The sequence below is a fragment of the Callorhinus ursinus genome, unplaced genomic scaffold, assembly GCF_003265705.2.
Source record: "Callorhinus ursinus isolate GAN/ISIS: 27379988/994484 unplaced genomic scaffold, GSC_fseal_2.0 scaffold20, whole genome shotgun sequence".
Classification (NCBI taxonomy): domain Eukaryota; kingdom Metazoa; phylum Chordata; class Mammalia; order Carnivora; family Otariidae; genus Callorhinus; species Callorhinus ursinus.
The window spans coordinates 17,732,101-17,757,651 of NW_027397082.1; the positions used below are offsets into that span (position 1 = coordinate 17,732,101).

The 25,551-nt window shown below is 46.0% G+C and overlaps 2 protein-coding genes and 1 long non-coding RNA gene across 5 annotated transcripts in view; 1 reads left to right on the plus strand and 2 right to left on the minus strand.

Moving 5' to 3' along the window:
* WBP1L (WW domain binding protein 1 like) overlaps positions 1 to 25,551 on the minus strand; it is a 56,475-nt gene that overhangs the window by 11,797 nt on the left and 19,127 nt on the right. For 2 of the 3 annotated variants that reach the window (XM_025881095.2, XM_073904256.1), the window contains exon 2: positions 2,530 to 2,632. In XM_025881095.2, coding sequence (XP_025736880.1) covers positions 2,530 to 2,632 — 103 coding nt within the window. Of the gene's footprint in view, positions 1 to 2,529; positions 2,633 to 4,126; positions 4,160 to 25,551 lie in introns of those variants that run through there. The other variant, XM_025881096.1, reaches the window with a different exon arrangement.
* Positions 1 to 25,551, plus strand: part of ARL3 (ARF like GTPase 3) — a 115,433-nt gene that overhangs the window by 8,088 nt on the left and 81,794 nt on the right. The gene's annotated exons all lie outside the window — the stretch shown is intronic.
* Positions 13,049 to 23,793, minus strand: LOC141374635 (uncharacterized). The gene is made up of 3 exons (XR_012381674.1): positions 23,540 to 23,793; positions 14,302 to 14,338; positions 13,049 to 13,397 (listed from the first exon to the last, which is right to left on the minus strand). It is a non-coding gene; the product is annotated as an uncharacterized lncRNA (long non-coding RNA).

A 25,551-nucleotide genomic window follows, 5' to 3' on the forward strand; every position in this document is an offset into this window, starting at 1 on the left:
GTGTGTGTGTGTGTGTGTGTGTGTGTGTGTGTGTGTGTGTGTGTGTGTGGTGTGTTTGTGAGAGAGAGAGAGAAAACAGTCTTCAGCCCACAGGAAGACTCAGCTCCATAGACGTGAACAGGTTGGTGGAAATGGCATTTTTTGCTTTTTTCCCCTGAGGCCTTCTCTGTAGGCAACTGTGGTTAAAGAGGTACTATGTCTGAGAGAAACTCTGCCAAGGACTTTCTGGCTGAAACTTCTTTCCTTCCAAAGGAAAGACACAAAAAGAATAGCACAAAGCCCATTATTTTCACATGTCAGGCAAAGTTTAGAGACAGTTAGAGGGAACAGGGTTCAAAGTGACCAAAAATGCAGTTTTGATTAAGAACTGAAGGGGCTCATCCAAACACTCATCTTCCCTCCTATCCACACATCAGGCAGAGGCCAGGACCCTGATGAGGAGGAAAACGCCAGAATTCTGAGGGGGGTGGAACACTCGCTGGGCATCTCCTGACCAAGAAGCCGTTTCTGGGCACCAATGAGGACAGTTTTGCTTTGACAATCTCCATTCCTCCAGAATTGGAAAGCATGGGCCAGCTCATAGAATGGCAAGTCTTTCGCCCCCGTCGACTCTGGTCTCTGGCCTCCTCCTTTTCTCCACTGACCGTAACTGGAGAGAGAATTGGCCACTCAGCAGCTCCTCCTCTGGCTTTCTTTAAGCCCTTGGGGTGAAGTGCCTGGTTCCCAGGCCGCGTCCCTGCCATCTGGGTCTCCCTGTCCCCGCTGCCCCACCCCCTACCCCCCGCCCCGGTGACGGTGACGGTGACCCAATTCTGGTAGCTACTGGGCCTGCTCTGCCAAAAGCCCAGGAGGCTCTGTCAGTCTGAGACGAGACCATCCACAACCTCATGTCTCTCCACAACCGATGCTGCCTGGGCCGGGCCCCGGAAAAACCAACCGCAGCTCTGTGGCTTTCTGGCAGCCCAGCTTCGACTTTTGTATTAACAAGGGGTGGGAGGGAGAATTGGAGCCCTGCTGTTATCTGCATTTTAAAACATTTAAACACAGTCTGTTCACCTGCCTGGCACTTTGTGTTCTCTAGTAAGTCCCTCCACCCCACCCCTTCTAAAATAGCAACAACCCTGGGTCCTCCTTTGCTATTGCTTATATTCGCAGAGGACTGGTGTGGACACCCCAAGCCCTGTTCTCTCCTTACGAAGGGACTATGCACTTGGCTGCCCCTGGGATTCCTCAGAACGGCAGACGAGCCAGTCCTCAGTCCTCGAAAGGTGAAGATAAGAGTGAGGAGAGGTCCTGTTTGGAGGAACCACTCCCACTGGCTACAAGATACATTTACATTTAGAGGGAGAGACTGCCCAGCCAAGAGTCTAATTTCCTTTCCATACCAAACAACAGCCCTTCTAGCTGCCTTCTGACCACATCACCAATGCGGGAGTAGTGGGGAGATCAGAGAAGGGGAGAAAGGACAAGGGTGATGGGGGCAGGAAAGGTCCGCTTTGGCAAACCAGCCCAGTTTGTTTCCAAATGGAGGGGATGATGGGGGCTTAGAACTATCTGGGGAAACAGGCTACCATTTCTCCTCTCTACAGACAGTTGTGAACCAGCGTGCTGCTGGTCACCTGGGGACTCTCTGCCCTAAGGACTCTCCTGTCCTCCCATTCTTTGTCCAGCAGCATCCTGTAGAGTCTCATCCGAGCTTCGAGAAGACTGAAGTGCAAAAAAGCATGTTAGTGAAACCCTTGAACCTGGCTAGGTCCCTGAAGATTGTGCCAATGTCACCACCCTTGTGCAAGTCTGAAGGTGCAAGTTCATGGCCTCAACCAAACCAGTGGTGAGATGAGGACCGTTTCCACGCAGCAATTAGCTGAGAGTTAACAGGGGAGATGCACCAGAGAAGCAAACCTCCAGACATTTCAGCTTGAGAAGTGGGAAAGAAACGGAGGGGGCTAAACCTCTAGACTCCCTCACTCTGGGAGGGCTCCATGAGCAAGGACCTAGGGGAAGGCGATCCCTTTGACAGGGACCAGACACAGAGGCAGCTCCTTGATGCTCTATGGGGGAATTCTGGAAGCCGTTAAGGTTTTCACAAGAAAATGGCCTTACAGCTATCCACAAAGCCTAGCCTGGCGTTCACAACAGATTGGCTGCTGTAACCTCTCTTCGCAAAGACAGCAAAGCCTGGGTGTCCGGCGGGCCCACAGAAGGATGTGAGTTGTCACTGCTCAGCACACACTAGAGGGGGCATCAGAGAGAAGCCCAGGCAGGAGCTTCCTCAGCAGACCTGGTAACCACGGCCTCTTCAGAAGGCTCAGACCATAGTCTCTAGTCGTCAGCCCCTGGTGTCTGAAGAGCACCAGAGCACTCCTCCTCTAGAGAGGACATGCTTCTGGAACCCAGCAACAGATTCTACTCACAACACTGCCCCTGGGAGAATGAGAAAAGGTGCCCAGCCCACTGCTTCCCAACGAGTGGAGACAGTAACCAGGAGGACCCTGGGGTGCCAGCAACCCCCGGGGGGCAAGGACTTACACCAGAGTTCATAGTAGTAGTTGCAGCACTGAGACTGTCCACAGCAGTGTCCTGTGTCACAAATGTAGCTTTGATTATTGGTACCCACACAGGTTTCCTTATCCTAAAAAAGGAAAAAAAAAATTTAACATATGAAATTATAGCTTTTAAATGCCACTTTTCTTTTCATCCTCTTCTTCCTGGTTGTCTGCCCACCCTCCGCCAAGACGGTCTACATCAATGTTCATTCCGTGAAGAAAAAAAAAATTAGAACCCACAACAGCAGCAGATTGAAGAAAAAAAACAAAGGTTTATGAAAGGGTGAAGAGGATTCGGCACACAAAGCCGACCAGTAAAGAACGAAGTTTTCCTCAGAAAGGAAACAGGTGCCCCACTTTCTTTATGTCCAAGCAGAAACACTTGATGTTCCGGTGTTACACTCAGCCGGTAAAAAGATGATGGTTCTCGTGTAATTAGCAGTCCTTTTTAAATAAAACCGGCTTTTCTGTGAAAGTTCCTGGAACCAATTAATGCAGTACATATTCTAGGATTAGCATTGAGTCAGTCATTCTGTCCTTCAAAACACACACTGTTCAAGGTTAATTACAGGGTGATTCCAAAGAGGGCCAAGTTAACTTGGCACTAAAATTCTTCACTCTTAAAAAACGGGGTTACCTGCCCAGCTGACCTCATCCAATTTCAATGTGCTAGATAATTTTTTGCTTATCAAATGATCTCTTGATGATCTTGACTGGACCTAGGATTCACACTGTGCCTTGTCAGGGACAGTTCCAGAAAGGGCACTGCTGAGTAACCACTCCGTGGTGTGCCAAATTCTATCCACAGCCCTGGTGGATGGGGATGGAGGTAAAGATGGTTTTTTGACATTTCACATTTAAGATATGAGAGACCCCACCAGCCAACCTGAACTTCAGCCCCACATGTACTGTGGACCCCACCACACATATGCTAAGACCTCTAAGTCTCAGGTGCTCTGTCTGGCTTTCAACGTTTATTCTAAACAAGTAACACATCCATTTACTGGACACACTGTCTTTGTGCCAAGCACTGTGTTGGGTATGTGGGATACAAAGATGAATAAGACATTGTCCCCATCCTCAAGAAGCTCGGGGTTAAGAAGGAAAAAAAAAAAATCCAAAAACAAAAAAACCCTGCTCAGCAGAGAAACTAAAACCACAGTATTGTATTTGCTGCTACTCAGGCTGACCCTGCCCACAGCATACATCCGGGCGGATGCCTGCCAGTGGAAACTTAAGTCACACGGTCAGTTCCTCCTCTCCTGGCCTTGCTCTACACTACACTGTCTACTTGGCCAAGGGTATAAACAAGGCACTCCGGCAACCGGCCACAGGGCTAAGGCTGGGTAGAGACCGTTCAGGCGCCTCACGTCACAGGGATGGGACAAGGGAGAGGCACAGCTAAAGACCAGATCCCGGGCTCAGGGCAGGTCTCTGCCACCAGAGGCTCAGGCATTTCCTGGTCTTTAAGAGCCTTATGGCCTTATGTAAAGGGGTTTGGGAAGAAGGAAACATGGGAAAGGCATTGGAAGGCTCTGACAGTGAGGGTTTCACAACATCGCCAACAGAATTCTTCCCACCTCTGCCTCTTCCCACATCCACCATAAGCACGATGGAGGCAGGGGGCGGGGGGGGGGGGGGGGGGCCAGTCGGAGGTCTCCTCGGAGGCCTGGTGCACGTGGAGAAGGCAGATCTGGGCTCGCTTCTTTTGCTAGAACACACCCTCCCTGACTTCAGAGCAAAATGATGCTTTCATAAGGACATCAAAAAGTTTCTCCCAAGTTTACCAGGCCCCCAAATGCCATTCTTCTGGCACTGGCTCGTAAGACCACAGTTCAAAGTGTCCACATAGTTTCTAAAAGGGGCTGTGCTGCCTACAACTCCAACACGTGAAAGAATCCAGTGACACTTCTGCCTCGGGAAAATTTACCAGATGAGGTCCAGGCTCTGAACACAAGGCAGCCAACTGGTCCTAAGTGCAGCGTGGAACGGAATGCATCTGAAATCTAAACAAGTGGTATCTTCGTGACCTACTGGTGTCAGCTTCTCTCTTGGCCTTTCCATCCCCCGGCACAGGAAGCCTGGTCTAAACAGGACCCCGCTCTTTTTCCCTGCTCTGCCTCCACCTTCCTAGGGAGAGCCGAACTCTAGGAGCATCATTTAATCCAGTGTACCTCAAACACTTTCTACCCAGTAGATCTTGACCCCTGTTCTCCTTCCCCTGCCCCCTGACAGAGTTTGCAGGCTGCCTGGGATGGTCTTGGTGATGGAAACTGTCGTTCTCTGCCACAGGAGGAAGGAAAGTGGGTGGGTGGTTAAGGAAGACAAGAAGTGGGCTCATGCACCTTTAGCAAGGAAGAAATGGAAGAGCAGGAGGGTACGTGAGATGGGGAATCCCAAGGTAAGTTCCTCCAGAAACCTACTGGTAGGAAAGGAAAATCCTGGAGCCTAGGGTTTGGCCCTGGCTCTCTTGGGTTTGGTCTTCACTATGGAGGACCAGGACATGGACACAGGGGCCCTAGGAGGAGTTAAAGATGCTCTCTAATGTCTCCTTCAACCCTAAGTCTTTATTAGCCTACCCACCTCCCATCCCCTCCCACAGAGGCCTTGAGTCAACACAAGGGCTCCTGAAATCTGTCTTCTCTCATTCAAAGAGATAGCAAAGAACAGCAGTTTGCAAATGCTGCCTGGTGCTCTTCCAGCCTTCCCTAAACAAGGAGCCTAATCATGGATTACCTGGAGGACTCTCAAAGACCTGTGAGGAAGACACGGTTAAGAGGCAGGCAGATCTGGGTCTAAAGCACAGCTCTTATACTGGGCTTATTAATTAACTGTGTGACCTTGAGTAAGTTACTTAACTTCTCTGAGCTCTTAATATCAATGTTACTCTGTGAGCCATTATTACTGGGCATGAAAGACCATCTAAACGGCACTCTGCATTCACTTAGAACTACTTTGGAAGAGTGAAGTTCACCGGCAACGTGGGTTGCTCCAGACTCATGAAGAACAGAAAAAGCAACCGGAGAGAATGCAGTGGATAAAGTTCAAATATGAAAAATTCTCAACACCTTTTATGATGAAGATTATTCTCTGCCTTGCTCCCAAGCATCTTCAAGCACTTTACACATATTATGTTGTTCAGGCCAAGTCTTGAGGAGTGGGCAGTAAATATCCCTCCCATTCCCTTTCTCCAGAGAGTGAACCAAAGAATGAATTGTGCTCTCCCTATGGGCAGGAGCTCTGTCTCTTCACCTACCTCCCACATTCCCAATATGAGCACAGGGCTTGGCGCATAACGGTTTGCTTAACAAAACATCGGTTATTCAACCTGGGGTGAATAATATAACTAATGTGGACTGAGCACCTGCTATGTGCCAGGAACTGTTCTAAATGCCTTACATGTATTCCTTAATCTTAACTTGAAAGCAACTTATGAAGCGGGTAGTATCAGGAAATTGAGGCCAACAGAGGCTGAGTAACTTGCCTAAGGTCACACAGCTAGGGAGTGGTTCAATCTCTTTCATTTGGCCCCAGAGCCTGAGCTTTTACTAGTAAGCTTTAGCTGCCTTGGATGAGGTTATACTTCTTCAGTTGCTTTTTATACGTCAGTTGCTTAAATAAACCACTGAAAGCCCCAAACCAAACAAAACCAAAATTTTTGTCTTTGAAGGAAAAAATAAGGACCCTGCCCTTGTGGAGCTCTTTGACTTTGGGAATAGGATCCTTCATCTTCTACTGGACAGCGAGGAGAGGCAACATGCTCAGGACTCCTCCCTTTTTTGCTTGAAACGTTGTTTTTTCGTATACTGATTTTTTGAAAAGCAGAATGCTGTTTCATCCCAGTGTGGAATGTGGGACCTTCATTCCTTCCTTCAACATTTACTGAGTACCTGCAATGAACTGGATGGGGAACACAATGGGCAAATGGCCAAAACGGTCATGCTCTCTGTCCTTGTGAAGCTTGCAGTCTAGTGAAAGATAATAAAGTAATCACACAGATGAAACTACAACTAGCAAGAGAAAAATATATGATTTGGTAAGAGTTTACAAGAGATAAGACCTAGGAGTTAGTCATAAAGGTCCAGACAGATTCTGTGACAAAGGTAAGCTTGAATGGAGATCGCCAAGATGGTTAGAAAATTAGTAACCAGGGAAGAGGGATGGGGAGAACATTCTAGGCAAAGGAGATGGTACAAACAAAGCCCTTTAACTAAAAGGAGATGGTTGAAGAAGTAGGTAGGGAAGTTAGGTGAGTGGGGACCAGACAGTGCAGGGAGGTGACGAGATCAGATTTGCATTTTAAAGACAGCTCCTTCCCAGCCATTTTTTCATTTGTACAAAACTGCATAGCCAAAAAATTGCTAGAAATGTAGAACTTGTCATGAAGAAACTGTGTGAATAACACATGCTCTCATGCTGAGGTCTCTCATCTCAGGAATGATTGCGGTAATGACCGTCAGCATCCTCGTTTGTTATAGGTATGTGTCTTCAGCCCAGATTTCACAGAGACTGGCTCCAAGATACAGGGCACACATGGTCCTCAAACAAAAAGCACAGGCACAAAGAAGAACCAAGCAAGACCGACACTGAATTGGAAAGAACATTTTTACAACGGAAAAGGATGAATAGTATACCTTCTGCACATATGCAAAAAATCATCTCATCTCTTTTGTGGCAACATAAACTGTGGGACTAACAACACTTTCCTCAACAGTTTCCATCTCTTATAGTTGCTGTTCTCAGCTAAGCCACTGTAAAGGTCAGTTAATCAGCATAAGAACTTTCCAAGCGCCAGCACAAAGAGAGACACTGAGCAGTAATGGTTCCCTAAGGATGGTTTTAATCTGCCAATTTATGGGGCTGGAAAACCCTACTAGTAACTGGCAGCAGCATCTTCAGGTCCTTAGGAACGCACCAAAGTTTTAGAGTTTAAAAGTAAAAAATAGGAAAATTGAAATCGTTCACAGGTGTTAAAGGATAGGAGGACACTATCTTGGCTGCTGGATATGAATGAATTTGGAGCACAACTTCTGGCTTTCCCTACAGGGAGAAGGAAGAGTTTCTTTTTCTTTTCTTTTTTTTTTTTAAGATTTTATTTATTTGAGAGAGAGAAAGTGAGTGAGAGAGAGATAGAGCATGAGCAGGGGGGAGGGGCAGAGGGAGAAGCAGACTCTCCACCGAGCAGGGAGCCTGACGTGGGGCTCAGATCCCAGGACCCTGGGATCATGACCCGAGCCGAAGGCAGATGCTTAACTGACTGAGCCACCCAGGTGCCCCGAGAAGGAACAGTTTCTTTTCTTTTCTTATTTATTTCTTATTTATTTATTTATTTATTTATTCATGAGAGACAGAGAGAGAGAGAGAGAGAGGCAGAGGGAGAAGCAGGCTCCCAAGGAACTGGGAGCCCAATGCGGGGCTCGATCCCAGGACTCCGGGATCATGACCTGAGCTGAAGGCAGACGCTTAACCATCTGAGCCACCCAGGCGCCCAGAGAAGGAACAGTTTCTAATCAAAATGTCCAATTCCACAAATCAAAGAACAAATATGTATTGATCTCCTCCCCACGTGCCAGGTACTGTGCTGGGTGCTATAGCAGCAGCAATGAGCAAGAGATTCTGGGGGCAGAGACCCTGCTTCTGTGGCAAGAGAGCTAGGTTGGTAACTTTAAAAATTCTTCTTTGCCAAAACTCCTAAAAATAGTGGCTATATAACAATATCCTTTTAATTACACAGCTGAGCTAGCAAGAAAGTAAGGAAGATCCTCAGGAGTCAAAAATGTTGGCGGGAACTAAAAAGTACAGTGGTAAATGAGGTCAGGCCTTTTCAGCTGCCCTGGAAAAGGAGGCTGTTTATTGCTCTTGGGCCCACCTGAAAACAGGAAATTGAAAATGAGCCCCAATATACAATGAGGACCCTCAAAAAGACAGAGCAGACTAGGAAAAAATTAGCCTGTTGGCACACAGTGACAATAAGAAAGCTCTGAACTGGAGTGCCAGGGTGGTTCAGTCGGTTAAGCGTCTGCCTTCGGCTCAGGTCATGATCCCAGGGTCCTGGGATCGAGCCCCACTTTGGGCTCCCTGCTCGGCGGGAGGCCTGCTTCTCCCTCTCCCACTCCCCCTGCTTGTGTTCCCTCTCTCGCTGTGTCTCTCTGTGTCAAATAAATAAATAAAATCTTTAAAAAAAAAAAGAAAGCAAGCTCTGAACTGAGAGGAAAAAAGCATCTGCTTTAATAATCTGTAACCACAGGTCTTTCCATAAGCTAATTTGAGATTTGAATTGTACGACTATATGGTCTGAAAATCCCCAAGGCAAAAATTGAACACAAAAAGTGGTTTCAGGCTTGCAATAACCCTGTGACATTTGGCAAAAGAAATACAAAACTCTGAGACCTACCCTCAATCAGGGCATGATTCCCATAAATAAAGCTCTGTTGAAGATGAGCTCACAACAGAAAATACAAAAACTTAAGCAGAAATAAGCCATCGCAAACAAGACTTGGGAAATTCAACAAATAGGGTAAGACTCTCGGAAAAAAACTTAATAAAATGATCAGATAAGCTATAATATATAAGCATGTTTCAAATTATTGAAACCAAAAAAAAGAATGAAAAACATGAGAAACGAACATACGGAAGAAAACAGTGACCGAGCAGATTGGGGGGGAAAAAATAAAAGTTACAGAAAAATCATTATTGAAATTTAGAAACTCAACAGATTGATTACACAGAGATCAAACCAAGTTAAAGAGAGAATTAGTGAACTGGGAAACAGATCTGAAAAAATTACCGAGGAAAGGGCTTACACCAATTAAAAGACATCATGGAAATGGAAAATGAGAATAAGAAGACTGAGAAGAAGAATATAGAGGAGATGTGATAAAGAGATGACTGAAAAATTCCCAAAGTTGATTAAAGATATGGAATTTTCAGACAATAATAAACTCATACGGGGGCACACTGTTTGGAACTACAGAACAACGACAAAAAGATCCTAAACATGTTCAAGTGGGGAAGACTGAAAATTAACATTAAATTAGAATTTAAAATAGTAATAATCTCCATGAGGATATAAAACAGGATAATAGGAGAAAAGGTTTTAGATGGGGCAATCAGGAAAGGCCTCCCTGGGAAGGTGACATCAAAGTTGAGCCCTGAATGATGAGAAGGGCCCAGATGAAGGAGACCTCTGGGAACAATGTTCCAGGCAGAGGGAATGTCAAGTACATGCAAAGACACCAATGCAGGAATGAGCTTGTTGTGCTCAAGGAAAAGAAAGAAGGCTAGTGTGGCTGAGTACAGTGAATCTCAGGGAGAGAAGTGTGAAAAGAATAACTGAGAATTTGGGAAGAGGCCATGCCCTGCACCACAGTTAAAATACCATAGCTTATAAATTCATTGTTGGCTATAGTGTTGCCAGATATATGAATAATATCAAAATATTTTTGCAATTCTTATGATTACTTTTCAACCTGGGACTCCCCCACCCCTTTTTTTGTCTCCCTGCTTTGTGACTGCTACTACAGAGTAACAAAATCAACTTTCCTTCCAGTCTTGAACCAGGAATGGCTTTCCAGAAAGTAGACCAAATTCTAGCACTATACATCTACTGAACCAGAGTCCTATCTGATTTTGATAATACTCTATAACCAAAGGGCAAGAGTCTTCATAAACAAGACAGATTTGAAATGGCTAAATGAGAAAAGACAGCAAGCAACTTTAACTTAGAATCAGCCATTTTTATTCTATCTTAGAATTTTCGAATTCTAAAAATGCAGCACTTTCAGGCCCAGGTCCTTAAAAAAAAAAAATTTTTTTTTAGGTGATCATAAAAAACACTCTTTAAAGTTTTGTGGCTTTACACCTATATTTTACAGTAAGGGGCGCCTGGGTGGCCCAGTCGGTTAGGCCTCTACTTTACACTCAGGTTATGATCCCAGGGTCCTGGGATCAAGCCCCACATTGGGCTCCCTGCTCAGTGGGGGGCCTTGCTTCTCCCTTTCCCTCGGCTGCTTCCCCTGCTTGTGCTCTCTCATTTGCTTTCTGTGTCAAATAAATAAATAAAATCTTAAAAAAAAAAAGTTTGTATCAGTTTTTCCCTAACACTAATGATTTTAAGCTGTTTGAAGAGCTGAGGGAAATAAGTAGAATTGTTCAAGGGCACACATTTTGAATTGAATGTAAAGAGATTACAGAAGAGTTGGGGGATGAAGGAAAGTAAACTCAGGCAGAGGAATGATCCAGCAGGAGTCCTGACATGTTGTTTCCTACAGGTTAGTCTAACCTCCCTTTTTTTTTTTATGATAGGGCGTGTCAGGTCCTACTTTTGTATCCTTCACAATATGAACTATATATGACAATTACTCCTTTAATCTTTCCTACCTAAAAGAGCTCCGTTTCATTCTTTCTGATAAAGGGCAAGCCACTGCTAAGAAATTAACCCAGACTCTCTGCTTTGTATGCACTGGGATCTTAGGAATCAATTTTTATGCTGTTTGGTTGAGTTCAGTAATTTTCCTGGAGGACAATTAGGCTGGCTAGGTTTCTCTAAACAAGCCAATAAATCTAATCTGGTAAAATTCAGCCTCATCCCTCACAGATGATAGTATGTTTTACCCCCAAGGGCTCTAGCCTCCAGTTCCCTGGGCTAGAGAGCACCCACTCTCTAGCTGCAAAGACTGGAGCCAGTAACACTGGAGAAAAGCCTAGAACCAATGTGGGCGGCAGCTGCTTCAAGATGTGGCTGCGGTGTACACTGTGGAAGGGGGTCCTGGGGACCCCTGCTGTAGCAGCGGCAAGGGTCCACTGACTCCCACCTATGAGGGTCTCATGGAACAATTCTGTCTGGGGACTCCCAAAGACTGGCACGCCCCAAGGGGTGAGGATGGCAACAGTGAATCAGAATGAATCATGGCATCTCACAAATAGCGAATTTGCCCCAAGGTAGCAATGAACACACTTCGATAATAAATGGAACAAAACAGAGACATGTTTCCTGAAGTGTGGTCCACAGGCCCAAAAATCACCTGGTGTATTTAAGAATATAGGTTAAGAACTTCCAGGGGTTCGGCTTATATATATTCAAGTTTGAGAACCACCGTCCTAGATTTATAAAAACGTACAATACACATAGTTCTTGCCTCTGAAAGTGGAATGGTCCAACATTCTTTTTCTAGAATCCCAAGCACATCCCAAAAGTTACCCCCAAGAGTAGCCACTCAGAATCAAGGCCTATACAATCATTCATATGCTTTCTGCTTCACTCCACAAAAAAGTACATGCAGTAGATCATAAACATAAACTTTAAAAAAAAAAATAACATCAGGTGCAGTCATATCCACACCAGTACTGCTGCGTTGCAAACTGGATCCTCATTAAATAGCCCCCAAACAGAGCAGCCAAAAAAGAAATTAAAATCCATTTCCTGTGTTGCTATGAGGAACCTGAATAACAAACTCAGAAAAAGCCACTTGACCCTGGTAGGAAAATCCCAGAGCACAGATCAGAAGTTGCAACATAGTCCATGGTTTTATTAAAGGCTACTTGTCGATGTCCTAGACGTCCAGGCCTGTGGGGTCTTGCTGGCTGGAGCAGCTCAGGACATTGGGTTAATGTGCCATTCTTTCACCCCGGGACACTTAGAAGGAAAAGCAGTCCTGCCTTGAGGTATCCCCAGCAATCCCTTATCACTGGCCTCTTCTGCCACAGAATAAATGCACTAAGAAGTACGGCATCTTCAGCAAGGGCTGATGCAGACAGCTAAGGGGCGAGATATCAGCACTTAACAGAGCAGGTGGCACTCAGGCAGAGCAGGAGGGCGATTCAGCCAACTATCATGTGTTCATAGTTGGTCCCATGAGGGCAGGTTCTTTCCTTCCTACATTGTATCACTGCATCTCCTGCCTGAAAGCAGGGATTGCCAACTGGTGGCCCTCAGACCACAACGGGCCCTTAACTAACGAGTTCTATGCCCACATGGTAACTTTGTTTTTCAACTTTTAAAAACGATTGATTGATTGATTGATTGATTGATTAGAGAGAGAGCAAGAGTGAGGGAGGGAGGGGGGCAGAGAGAGAGGGAGAGAGAAAATCCCAAGCAGACTCTCCACCGAGTGTGGAGCCCCACCGACGTGGAGCTCAATCCCAGACCCTGAGATCATGACCTGAGCCAAAATCAAGAGTCAGACACTTAACTGACTGAGCCACCCAGGCACCCGTTTTTCAATTAAAAAAAAAAGTGTAATTAACGGGGGTACTTGGGTGGCGTAGTCAGTTAAGCCACCGACTCTTGGTTTCAGCTCAGGTCCTGATCTCAGGATTGTGAGATGGAGCCCCTCATGGGCTCTGCACTCAGTGCAGCTTCTGCTTGACTCTCTCTCCCTCCCCCTCTGCCCCTCCCCTCCACTTGTACCCCCTCTGTCTCTCTCTCTCTCTCTAAAATAAATAAATCTTTAAAAATAAAAATGGAATTAATGGTCAATTTTTTTTAAAACCAGCGAAAACAGGTTTATTCAAGAATAGAGAATTACAATCCGAGACAAGCAAGCTGTGGCAGAACCACAGGCAAGTCCGTAGCGGTTAACATTTTCAAATGAAAAAGAATCATACAGAAACCAGAGTTCCAGCTTCTCTTGCAAATTCCGGGCCCACATTCCCTAAGCAGCATATCAGGCTGCTCACAGATGTACACGGGCTCTGGCTCCGCCTCAGCCTCTCCACAATCCCGGCTGTCCCCGAAGCCCATCTGCTTCACTCAAGCTGTCACTGCCTGGCTCCTGTGGGCATTTGATTAGCTCCTCCTGCTCTCAAGTTCAGTAATAGATGTTCATCCCTTCACCTTGAGGTTAAGGCATGCTGCAGAGACCCAAACATCAACAGCAGACATGAATTTTCCACACTGATGCTCGAGCAACATCTTGCACACGACATGTAAACAGAGACCTGGACAAAGAGGGGGGCCCCTCTTTGCTGCATGAGAGGAATATCTCTGGACAATCAGGAAAACCTCCTGCCACAACACTCAACAGGCTGGAGAAAACCAAGTTCTTCCCAGTGACTGTATTTATCAAGCATTCAGCTGGGCATTTTTACTTATGTTTTCCACACAGGCACCAAGGAAAGTAAGGCCCAGAGTGGCCACATAGCTAGAACAAGTTGTCTGGACCTAAAGCCCAAATTGTAGTGGAAAGTATTTAATGCTTAGGGGTTATCCTAAACTTTTATGCTAGATGCTGACAGGCACAAAATGACAAGAGAGGGACTTTGCCTTTGAGGAACTTTGTAATAACCAACTACGTTAAAAAAAAAAATTTCATGTTTCAGTTCTTGTTGCTGAAAACCTTCCCGAAATATTCAGATTTATTGTGTACCTTAATTAAGTACCATCTAATCAACAGGATTCTTTCTTTAACAACTTACAATGTGGCAAAGCCTCAGGGTCATAGTTTGGAACAATGATGATATATACACAACACTCACATATAAAAGTAATACATATAAAACACACATTTATATAGGACTCTCAAGGTTTTCAAGCTTCTTTAATAGCCAGCCTCGCATCTGAGCCCAACACTCAGCACCTGTAAGATGTCAGAAGGGCTACGACCCTCATCTTATAGATAAGGACCTGCCAGACTTGGGACTGTGGACACCCTGGCCTTCTGACTCCAGGATCAGTATTCTTTCTATGACTGGGTTCTAGCTCATCAAAGTCTTTGCTAAATCTTGAAAATGGCTCTTGCTCAGATAAAATACTCACTTCTCTGCCCGGAAAGAGGTATGGCTTTCAAAGGTATCTGAAATGCAGAAGGTACCAGTAGACTTATCACTGAGGTGCTTTAAAAGAGATTCACCACAGTTTCATTTGACAGAGAAGAGCACATGCAGGATCTCAGAGATCTTCCTTACTTTAAGCAAAATTCTAAATTTAACCCCATTTTTTCCTCAGCAGTTCCATCCCACTGCAGCAGGCTTTTGTTGGGAGCAAAAGAAATAATAATGGGACTTGTCTTGTCTGCTGTCTGTCTAGAGACCAGTTCCAGAGATTTATCTCCAGTAAAAAGTTCAACAATGTTCAAGGAAACTATTTACTTCTACCTGGGACAAAGTGTCACATTAAAAATGGTCTCCCTGGGCATGTGAGGTAATGAGCACTGGGTGTTATATAAGCCTGATGAATCACTGAACTCTACCACTGAAACTAATAATACACTATATGTTAATTTATTGAATTTAAATAAATTTTTAAAATATTATGTATTTTGTAAACAACAACAAACTCCAATATCTATGCCACAGAAACTTATTAGCATGGCATTATGCAAAAATATGCTAGAAATGGAATTACATATCAAAGATAATGCTCTTAATATTAAAAGTAGTGTTTTCCATCTGTCTTGCATTGGGATACATATATTTACTGTCAAAAGCCTGCCTATAAATTAGGAAAATTACTAAGCTTATCACAAATTGATTGAATATTGCTAAATACTGGGGTGCCCGGGTGGCTCAGTCAGTTAAGCATCTGCCTTTGGCTCAGGGCATGATCCCAGGCTCCTGGAATTGAGCCCCGCATCAGGCTCCTTGCTCAGCTGGGAGCCTGCTTCTCCCTCTCCCTCTGCCCCTCCCCTCTCCCAGCTTGTGCTCTCTCTCTCAAATAAATAAATAAATCTTTAAAAATATAAATAAATAAATAAATAAATAAATAAATAAATAAATAAATGTATGTCTCCCTGGTAACAGATACAAGATTAAAAAAAAAAAAATCTTCAGAATGAACTTTCTGAACTCTAAGACCTTACACTTAAAGATTAAAGGAGTGGCTCAGTCAGTCAAGCATCTGACTTTGGCTCAGGTCCTGATCTCAGGGTCCTGGATCCTTGATCAGGCTCTGCGCTCAGTGGGGAGTCCACTTCTCCCTCTTGCTCTGCCCCTCTACCACCACCCCTGCCCCTGCTCGTACCCTCTCTCTTTCATGCTGTCTCTCAAATAAATAAACAAAAATCTTAAAAAAAAATAAAGATTAAAGGAGACACCTGATGACTTAGAAAAAGGGGAATTTACTATTTTATCAGAGATACGCACAAAATAGACCCAAGTCCTAGCTATAGGCACTTGGCTTAAAATATGGCCTGTTATTGAAATAACTGTGGCCTATTTGTTCTTTAAACTACACAAAGTTATTTGGGCACTACTGAGATCCCATCCTTCTCAAAGTGGTTATCCAGATTATTACTATCCGGAGTAAGAGATAAAATACCAGTTCCAGAAGGGCTTGATCTTAGCTACTGGCCATAAAAAATTAACTCCATACCTGCCCTTGATAAGACATAGGACCTGCTGATTAGGGGCAACCAAGATGTTAAGATTCTAAATCTCTGGGCAGGTAGTTAATACATATTGCTTGGAAAGCAGCAGGGAGAAGTACATCTATTTTCCCTGTATTCAAACATCTCAGTCCACTTTCCCTGAGCCTGTGACTTCTGTGACTGCTCCCTAAGCAGACTGGACTCACCATCCATCAGTAATGTCTAGCCATGAGTTTCCCTGCCTTGGCCCTACTGACACTTGGAGCCAGGTAATTCTTCTTTTTTTTTTTTTTAAGACTTTATTTATTTATTTGAGAGAAAGAATGAGAGAAAGAGAGAGTACATGAGAGGGGGGAGGGTCAGAGGGAGAAGCAGACTCCCTGCCGAGCAGGGAGCCCAGTGCGGGACTCGATCCTGGGACTCCAGGATCATGACCTGAGCTGAAAGCAGTCGCTTAACCAACTGAGCCACCCAGGCGCCCAAGCCAGGTAATTCTTTGTGTAGGATCCCTGGCCTCTACTCACTATTGCTGGTAGCGACACCCCAGGTTACGACAATCAGCAACACCCCAACATTGCCAAATGTCCCCCAGGTAGAGGGGGAAAATTGCCCATAGTTTAGAACCACTGTTCCAGCCAAACTGCTCTACACGATTTAGTGCAGAATCATGTTCTATCTGGTCTTGTTGCCTGATTGCCTCATGGGCCCCCCAACCATTCTATAAATTCCCCAGGAGCAAGACTGATGTCAACCTCACAAGTGCACCTGCCCTAGCAAAGGATCAGACATGCAAAAATCTTCAGAAAGGTGCTGACGCTGCCAACTGACAGTCAAGGAACCCAAAGGGCTAGTCCTCCCCGTGCTCCTTGTGCTGCTTAGCTAAAACGGAACAAGCAGTGGCATGAAGAGAGCCTCCAAGGGTAAGACCAAGGCGGTGGGGATGTGATTTTGCATGACCGCTGAGAGACCTGCCCATTGGCTCTCTGGCCACGATAGGTTTACCATCACCCAGCAATCGGAGCCCGGCCCATAAATCCAGAACCTCACCTGGAGACGGGGAAGTGATAGCACATTCTATTTTTGTTGGTAGCCTGCCATGGCCTATCCTGGGCCTCCCCACCACACTCCAGAGCCACACCCAGAGGAGTGGGAGGTCACAGGTGTGAATACACCACTGCCTGTACATAACCAGGGATTTCCAAACCCCTGATGAAAACCACAGGATCAGATGGGCAGTATGCGAAACCAAGAATGAGACCGTGTGTCACAGTTTAGTGGAAGAACTTGAGAATGTTGTGTGTTAAGCAAGAAACCAAACAATAAAAATTTCCTGGCCTCCTTGATGCAATGCCCAAGGGAACTTATGTCTTATGTGCAACACAGACCCAGCAAGCCCTACGGCACTTTCAGGAAAAGAAGTCACTGTGTTATCCTTCAGTCATCCTCAAGGCATGTCTCCCTGTCTCCTGAAATGCATACAGCTTTCCCCTACTGCCCTTCCTCTCTGAGTAAAACAAGATAGGTCAAGTAAGTCACCTCCCAGGACTGAATCACCATTTCCAGCAACCAGCAACCAATGCCCCTTACAAGGTCCAGGATTCAAGTCTAGTTGAGCCCAGCCCAGAGAAGCAATGGCTAGAGGCTACAGAGGCACGCAGAAATGGCTACTCACTGTTGCTACAAATTAGCAATGGAGTCAAGAAGTGCGAGGGAAGGAGAGTTAAGAAACTAGTATCTGGCCGCTACAGAATTGGGGCAGAAAAAGAAATTTTCTAGCAGTTTTTAAAGTAGCCCCAAATTCTTGCTCCCCTGGACTAAAATTTACCTCTTCAAGGAAAAGGGGTGGGACGGGGTGGGTCCAACTCGTGGGATATCACTGGAGGAAGTAAATGTTTTCTTTGGCTCCATGCTGGATAAAAGTTTCAAAATCAGCAGATACAGTCTTCTTTTCCACTAAGTTACTGTCCAGTCCACTGGTTTCTCTTTGCTTTGATAACAGCAGTGTGATGAAAAACAAGCCACATTCCCCTACAAAAACAGCTTCTTGCAACAGAGATGGTTGGGGGTTTAAAAATCCATCTGAGGGGCTCCTGCGTGGCTCAGTTGGTTGAGCATCCGACTCCTGATTCCGGCTCAGGTCACGATCTCAGAGTCGTGGGATTGAGCATCGTGTCAGGCGTCAGGCTCCGCACTGAGTATGAATCCTGCTTGGGATTCTCTCTCCCTCTGCCCCTCCCCTGCCTCGTGCTGTGTCTCTCTTGCTCTAAAATAAATAAATAAATAATAAATAAAATCTTTTTTAGAAAAATCCATCTGAAAAGGCCAAGATAAGAATCACCTCCTCCTACCTTTAGGTGACGGTAGGGAACTGAGGTGCTCCATGGAGCTGTCACTTACAAGATTTTTACACATCAGCGCCAATGAGGATTTTGGCTTCAACCTCTGGTAGTACAAACAAGTGTCACCTTGGTGTTTGCTGCATTATACACAGACAGTTCCCTTCCAGACAGGGTCTTGCTTAATTTGTACTGAACCTTGTAGAGAGAGGCTAAGCACACACAAGGGTAGGTTATGTCGATTGGGACTCAATACTTGGTTGTTGGCAGAGCGCAGGGCACACAGGGGGAAGGTCTGGCAGATTTGGGTGCAGGTACCATACCAAGGGAACATACAAGAGGACAACATGACTCCCTCAGCCCTGGCCTCCGGTGCTGCCACAGACACACATTAGTTGTGTGATACTAAAGAGAAAAACTTCCTGAGCTTGGGTTTCCTCACAATAGAAAGGAGCTAAGACCTCCTCCCTCATGGTGGCTGTCATGATGAAATAACAAATAACAAACAAACAATATTACCACGTAATGTTGGTTAACATTCAGCAGGTTAGGGGTTAAGTTAGAAGTTGGCAAATTCCCTCTTCCCTCTCCCGAGTGATGGCTCCCATCCTGCACCTGTAGGCTGGCTTACCACCGTGGCATTTTCAGTGTTGTCCTTGTGAGACCCTAAGACCTCTTATTAGGCCAGGGAATAGCTGGGGTTCAACATTCTGGTTGCCCTGTTACATTCAGCATCGGGCCAATCAAGGGCCCGTAGTACCAGCTCCCACTATCTAGACTATAAATAGCCCCTTGGGCCAGGGGTCTCTGTCCATGACATATTCCAACACAGGCAGGAACACCCCAGTTTTGCTGGAGACTACTCACTTCCAGTATCAAGGATCATCTCACTTCAGTGAGGACAATTTGGGGGAGAGTGGGCCCGTCCCACAGAGAAAGGCAACATTCTGAGGTGCAAGATACAAATGATGATTGTCTTGATGGATCTATAGCCTGGACTCCATGGGCCAGCAGTTGCCATCAACTGGTCCTTCCACCCACCTGCAGTGCAACCGTGTAGACTACTGGATTGTGGACGGGGCCACCTACAGAAAGCCCCCTCCCCACACCTGTGAAATCACAGCACCCTGTTCCTCTCAAATGGCACTCACCACCACCTGCCCATCGTTCCAATTACCCTGAGCACTTACTTCCCCTGCCTGACCATAAACCCCTTGAGGGCAGGGATAGAGTTTATGTCTTTGTATCTACAACATGCTTTGAATGGAATATGTGCACAATACATTTAGATATAGCATGTTAGTCCTAAGAATCCGCCTGCATTATGAAATCAATGCCTTCTGAATCAAACATGAAATAGAATTCATTGAAATCAGCAGACTAAGGATGTTCTGTTACAATCTTATTCTCTGAAAGTTAAGTTTACAGGATGGCTTCTCTCTTAACCAGAAAACTCATTTTCTGATCTCGCCAGTTAATAAAGGGGTAAGATGCCCAACTCTGTGGGGTATCTAAACCCTGGTACACAGCACCATGCCCAGAAAGTTTGGCAGGTGACTCTCTTCTGAAGTTTAGCTCCTCTAAGCACAAAAAGACTGCTCTTTAGTCAACACTAGTTTCCAGTGAGCTGTCTTAACTGTCCTTTGCATGGAAGAACTAATACAGCCTAAAGCTTAACTGCCCTTTACAGACACTGAATTCATGCCACTCTCATAACCAGACTGAAGGGCCCTAATGCTTTCCTCCTTCTCTATGTCAAAAAGGACGCCAATGGTGGTTGGTGAGCCAAAGTCCTTGTCTTGCTTCAGGCATACCTAGTACTGACTCATAGATGACAGTTTCCCTTCTCATCTACAGGAGAAAACAAAAACAACACTCCCAACCTGGTCTGTCTGGAATGCTCTTTCCCCAGATCATATGTCTGGTAAACTCCTACTCATCCTTCAAGACTCAGATCAGATATCACCTTCTCAAGAAAGCCTTTCATGCACACCACTCTCTACCCTCCCCTCAACCCTCACCCCCTTCACCCCCCACCACCACCCCTGCACCTGACTGAGATGCTTTCCCACCCTCTGCTGTCCTAGGGCCTGGGCATTCCTGTTATAGGCAGTTATCATGCGACTATTTCCATGCTACTAAACCTAGTGGAGCAGGAGGTGCTCTCAAATTGCCAGAAACTAGCTCAGTCAGAACCACCTGGAGAACTTCATAGAAATGCATGTTCCTGGGCTCTGGCCCCAGACCTACAAAATCTACATTGTCATCAGCCCCACTCCCAGGTGATTTTAATGCATTTTGAGAACCACTGCAATGAAGTATGAGCTCCTAGGAGGTTAAGGGTTTGTTTGTTTGTTGTTTTTAATCTTTATTTATCTTTGCATCCTTTGTGTCAGGTCCGCATTCATTAAGTGTTCAAATCTCCTTGTAGTGGCATTATTCAGTAGATGCTGCATGCATGAGAGTCTTCCACAGAGTAAATGCAAATGGGCACAAAGAGACGAGTGTGTCTTAGCTGGAACCTGGGCTGCCTAGAAACAACCTTCGGATAATACGCCCCAACTAAAATAATGCTCTTCTCACACAGGCCTTGGGCAGAGCAGTCTAGGTAGTGAGAGAACTCCAGGCTTTAGAATCAAAAGACCAGGGTTTAAAAAGAAACAAGGGATGCCTGGGTGGCTCAGCCAGTTGAGCATCCAACTCCTGGTTTCAGCTCAGGTCACGATCTCAGAGTCGTGGGATCGAGCTCCACGTTGGGCTCCAGTCTCAGCTCAGAGCGTGCTGGAGATTACTGCCCTCTCCCTCTGCCCCTCCCCTGCTCATGAGCCCGCTCTCTCTCTAAAATAAATAAATAAAATATTAAAAAGAAGAAAGAAAGAAAAGAGAAGAAAAAACAAAACTTCCATTACCATTTTCCTAGCTAGCTGAGCAACTCTGGGCAAACGGTTTACCTCCTGTAAGCCTCAGCATGCACCTCCATAGAAGTAGAATCGCACTACCACTTAAGACAGGGTTGTTATGTGGATTAAGAGAGAAAAAAACGTATGAAAGTACAAATGTATTATGTATGATAAAGACCAATAGCATATATATTTTTGTCATTTTTTAAAAACAAAATTATCACCAAGTAATCTTTAGAAAGCTAGCTTTCCCATAGCTCCAGTAAAGAATGTAGTAACATTGTCAGACACAGAAATGCTAGAAATACACAAAATTATGTAACCAAAAACAGTCAAAGTTTTTATAGGCAAGGTCTGAATCACAGAAGGGGTCTTCAAGAGGACTTCTAGTTCAACCTTCTACCACGGATTTGTTCAGAAACAAGAGCTTAAGGGGTGCCTAGGTGGCTCAGATGGTTAAGCATCCGATTCTTGGTTTCAGCTCAGGTCATGATCTCCGGGTCCTGAGATCGAGCCCCGCGTCAGGCTCTGCGCTCAACCTGGAGTCTGCTTAAGATTCTCCCTTTACCCCTCCACTCACCACCCTCCGTCGCCCCTGCATGCGCACTCTCCCTCTCTCTCTCTCGCTCTCTCAAATAAATAAAGCTTAAAAAAAAAAAGAAGAAACAAGAGCTTAAGATTCCCCTGCTGTTGATCCTCTGAGATGCTCCCCAAGACCACCAACCCAGCCCTTCACTCGATCTATTGCATCCTCTCAGCTGAGAGGAGGTGACTGGACATGGGCCCTCCTCTTCTTGTGTCCTCAATATACAAGATGACTAGCATATTGGTATAGTAATCAACAGCCTCCCAACCCCCAGTCAGCTCACACTGGTAGACCTGTCCACTCCACCCTCCACCTCTGGTCCTCAGGCTTCTAGTTTCCCATACCCTTGCGGTACTCTGGGGTCTCACATCCCTTAGGGATGAGTACATACAAATAATGGTTACTTTTTTACTAAATGCCTAGCTCAGCCAGCCAAGGTGCTCATGTTTTAAATACACTCTTTTGTGAAAACCCCTCAGTAACTCTTCCAGTAGGTTTTATTATTTTCATTTCAAAGATGAGGTTCAGAGCAATTAAGCGGCCTGCCCAAGACCCTGGGGGAGCCAGGATTTGGACACAGGCCTTTCTGGCTCCCCTGCCCTGCTCCTTCCACCTGATCACACAGTCTCCACCTCTCCCCCTGACATCCGACATACATGCATGGGATGCTTCATCCAGCTCATTTCCAATGCTGCTCAAAGTCCTCACCAGGGCTCACTCCACCCACAGGTCAAAAGGACAGCCTTTCTTGGGGGACAGAGGAGGTGCTCGAATGCCCCCCACACCCACCCCCTGGCCTACCAGCTACACCCTTTGGTGCACACTGCAGATTAACAAGAGAACCGACAGTATGTATGGAGTGAGCTTTTCAGAGACACTGACTTTTAAAGAATTTGGGGCAACCCAAGGGAGATTTGCTCACCCAGCACTTTTCTAACAGTGAGACGAACCCAGCACCTCCCTAGGCTTCTGGTTTGATCTCATCTGTGGCTTTTCCTCACCCAGGAACAGGCAGCAGAGGGTGTGTGTCTGTCCCCACCCCCTCTTACAGCCGCTGGTTACAGTTACACATTCCGATACAGACATGCCTCTCAGACCAAAGGGGGGTGGGGTAGCCAACTCTCAGAAGCCCTGGAATAAATAGTTGGCAACAGCTGTGTTCTCAGCAGACAGCAGTTGGTCTCTTGCTACTGTTTTCTCATTCCACACTAGGTTACAGGCTATAATTTAGTGCCCCTACTTCAAACAGCAGTTCATAAAGCAATCAAGACTCTGCCACAGGGGTCTCTTGGCTCTGAAAAATCTGTCAGGAACGCCAAAATGAGGCCAATCCCACCCCTATCCCTCTGAGATATCCAGGACGTCCCTGAGCCACACAGCCCTGACCACACGCCTACAAGGAGAAAAAGCCTCTGGGAGCCCTTCCCTCTAGAAGATCCCTCTCCCCCCAACTCAGACTCTCTTTAGAAGGAGAGAACTGTTAAGAAATCTCTGCTAACTAACCAAATCAAAATGGAGAAGGAATAAAAGCAGTTTGGATCAAGAATCTAGTCTGCCTCTCCTCTCCCCTCAGCTGTTTCCTCTGTGAGGCTCTGGAAACAGCTTTATGGTATCTAATGGAAAATCAGAATGGACGGCCCCAGAGACCTCAGGGATGTAGGGGGTTAAGAACAAGGTGGCTCTGGAAGTAAGGAGCAACTAGCACACAAGAAGAGAAGCCTGGAAATTTCTGCATGGGAGCTGGCCTGCTCTAACTGCAAGACATTTTTCTCAAAGGTTCCCTCCACCCAAAGCAGTAGTACAACAAAACAAGCTCCCACCCTTCTTCCCTGCCCAAACCCGATCCACGGATAGCCAGTTCAATTACCTGTCTAAGACCCAAAAGGAAAGGCATCCTGCAAGAGCATCGTCCACACTAACGTTTGGAACAAAGGGCTTTTAAAAAGTTAAGGTCTTGGAATGAGCATTTCCCCAGGTGGGCCTGCGTGCTCCGCGCAGCCCCAGTTAACCAGCCTTCCTTAGCAAAGAAGAGAAAGTAAACAGAGTCCTGGGACCAGGCAGGCGCTCTCCCTCCTGCTGTCCTCGCTACTCCCCCCGCCTGGCTCCGACCCACCCCCACCTTCTCGTGACATATCTCAGACGCAGCAAAGCCCAAGCTGTCTGCCAAGGGGGAAATGACATCAGTTCAGGCACAGCAGAAAAAACTCCAGACAGCTGCTGTGGAATACTGAGGAGGATGTGCTGCAAACCCATGATGGCCAGCCCAGGACCCTACCTAGCCCTGGAGCCTGAGACATCAGCTCCCCTCAGCTCTGAGCTGGCTCGGAGCATATAAATCAAATCCCTCCAGCTGGAAAGAGCCACATTTCTCTGAATAAGTACTGGAGACTAGAGCTCCCAGGCTATTGTTTCTCCTCCTTGGGAAAGAAAATCATGCCCAGTGATTTGTCAGTTTCACAGAGACTTCTCTGCCCCCACTCCCACCAGAATCAGTACTCATCAGTAAATAACAGTCCTATTAAGCCTGGTTGTCCCAACCTCCTCTGGAGATTGAAGCAGTTAGCAGGGAGGGCTTGGAGGCACCTTTCCCCCATCTAAGGTAGGACATGCCATCTCGTACGCTGACCTCTGGAGCCCTCGCTTCTACAGGAGAGTTTATATTTCATAAACAAACTGCGCATGTACAGGTGCCAACATCTTTCCTCACTTGTCTTACAAAAGGTACAACAAGTCCCACGGCAGCCTCCAAGTTGCCAGTAAGGCAGATCATCTATATTTAAACCAACTCTTGCTTCTGAAAAGTTCACCACCCTAGGTTCGTCATGCTTTCTTCTCTAAGCTCAGTTTTATGGAGAAAATGGCTAACAGCAAGCTCTGCACAAGAAGCAAAGGCCCGGCGGCTGGCAGCTGGTGTAGGCCAGCTCTCCTCTGGCCACCCTTCCCTAAAAAACAGGTCTCGGCCTCTCTCCCCGGCCCTAAATCCTCCATCAAAGACAACACTCACAAAGAACAAAAGGTTCATGTTTGGATTTGTACTTGCAGAAAAGACTCCTTTTGGAGGACTTTATAAATCCAAAGTTACTTTCTAATAACTTCTTGGGCTACAAATTGATTCTATTTTTCCACCACTCAAAGCAAGTGTATCTCTTTTTATTTTCTGCAACAGTTTTCTTCCAGTGATATTCATCAAAGGCTTCCATGGGAGTGGCATGATGTCCGGCATGATGACCCAGGTAAATCTGAAATGACCTGCAAATTAATATCTCTCACCCCCCACCTCGGACAATAAATTAGGGGCACACAACACTTACAGCATGGTGAGTTGCCAACAGTACTTTTCAATCATTAGTGAATCCAGCCAGATACACAATGTGCTTGCTGCGGGTCTCCCACTGATGGTCAAGGTCACACTGACTTTCCTGACAAGGAAATGAATGAGCCAAGCCAGCTGAGCCATTTCCTCGAGGCTCATGAAAAGAATGAACCTCATGAACCGCAGCCTCACTGCTATGGAGAGAGGGGGGGAGTGATGTGTAGAGAGCAGTAGCTCCTGCTGTTGCAGGTGTTTCGGGGTTAGGGGGCCATTCTTCAGCAAATATGTATTCTCAAGACGAGGCCACAGAGTCGACCCCATGCCTTGCTCTGCACAAGAAGCAAATCTCACCCACAGGCCAAATCAGCAGACAGGAGGACAGGAGACAGGCAGGCCCGGATATCAAGGCACAGTTTTCAACACCCTCCTTTCATTTCCTCAGTCCCCTGGCTATCGCTGACCACCACAAAACACATGCAGCATTATGACTCTTGTCAGCCAAACTGGAGGGAAGGGCATCTGCAGCCCTTCCTGGGCAACTCTGGTCTGAACTTACCTAATAAGAC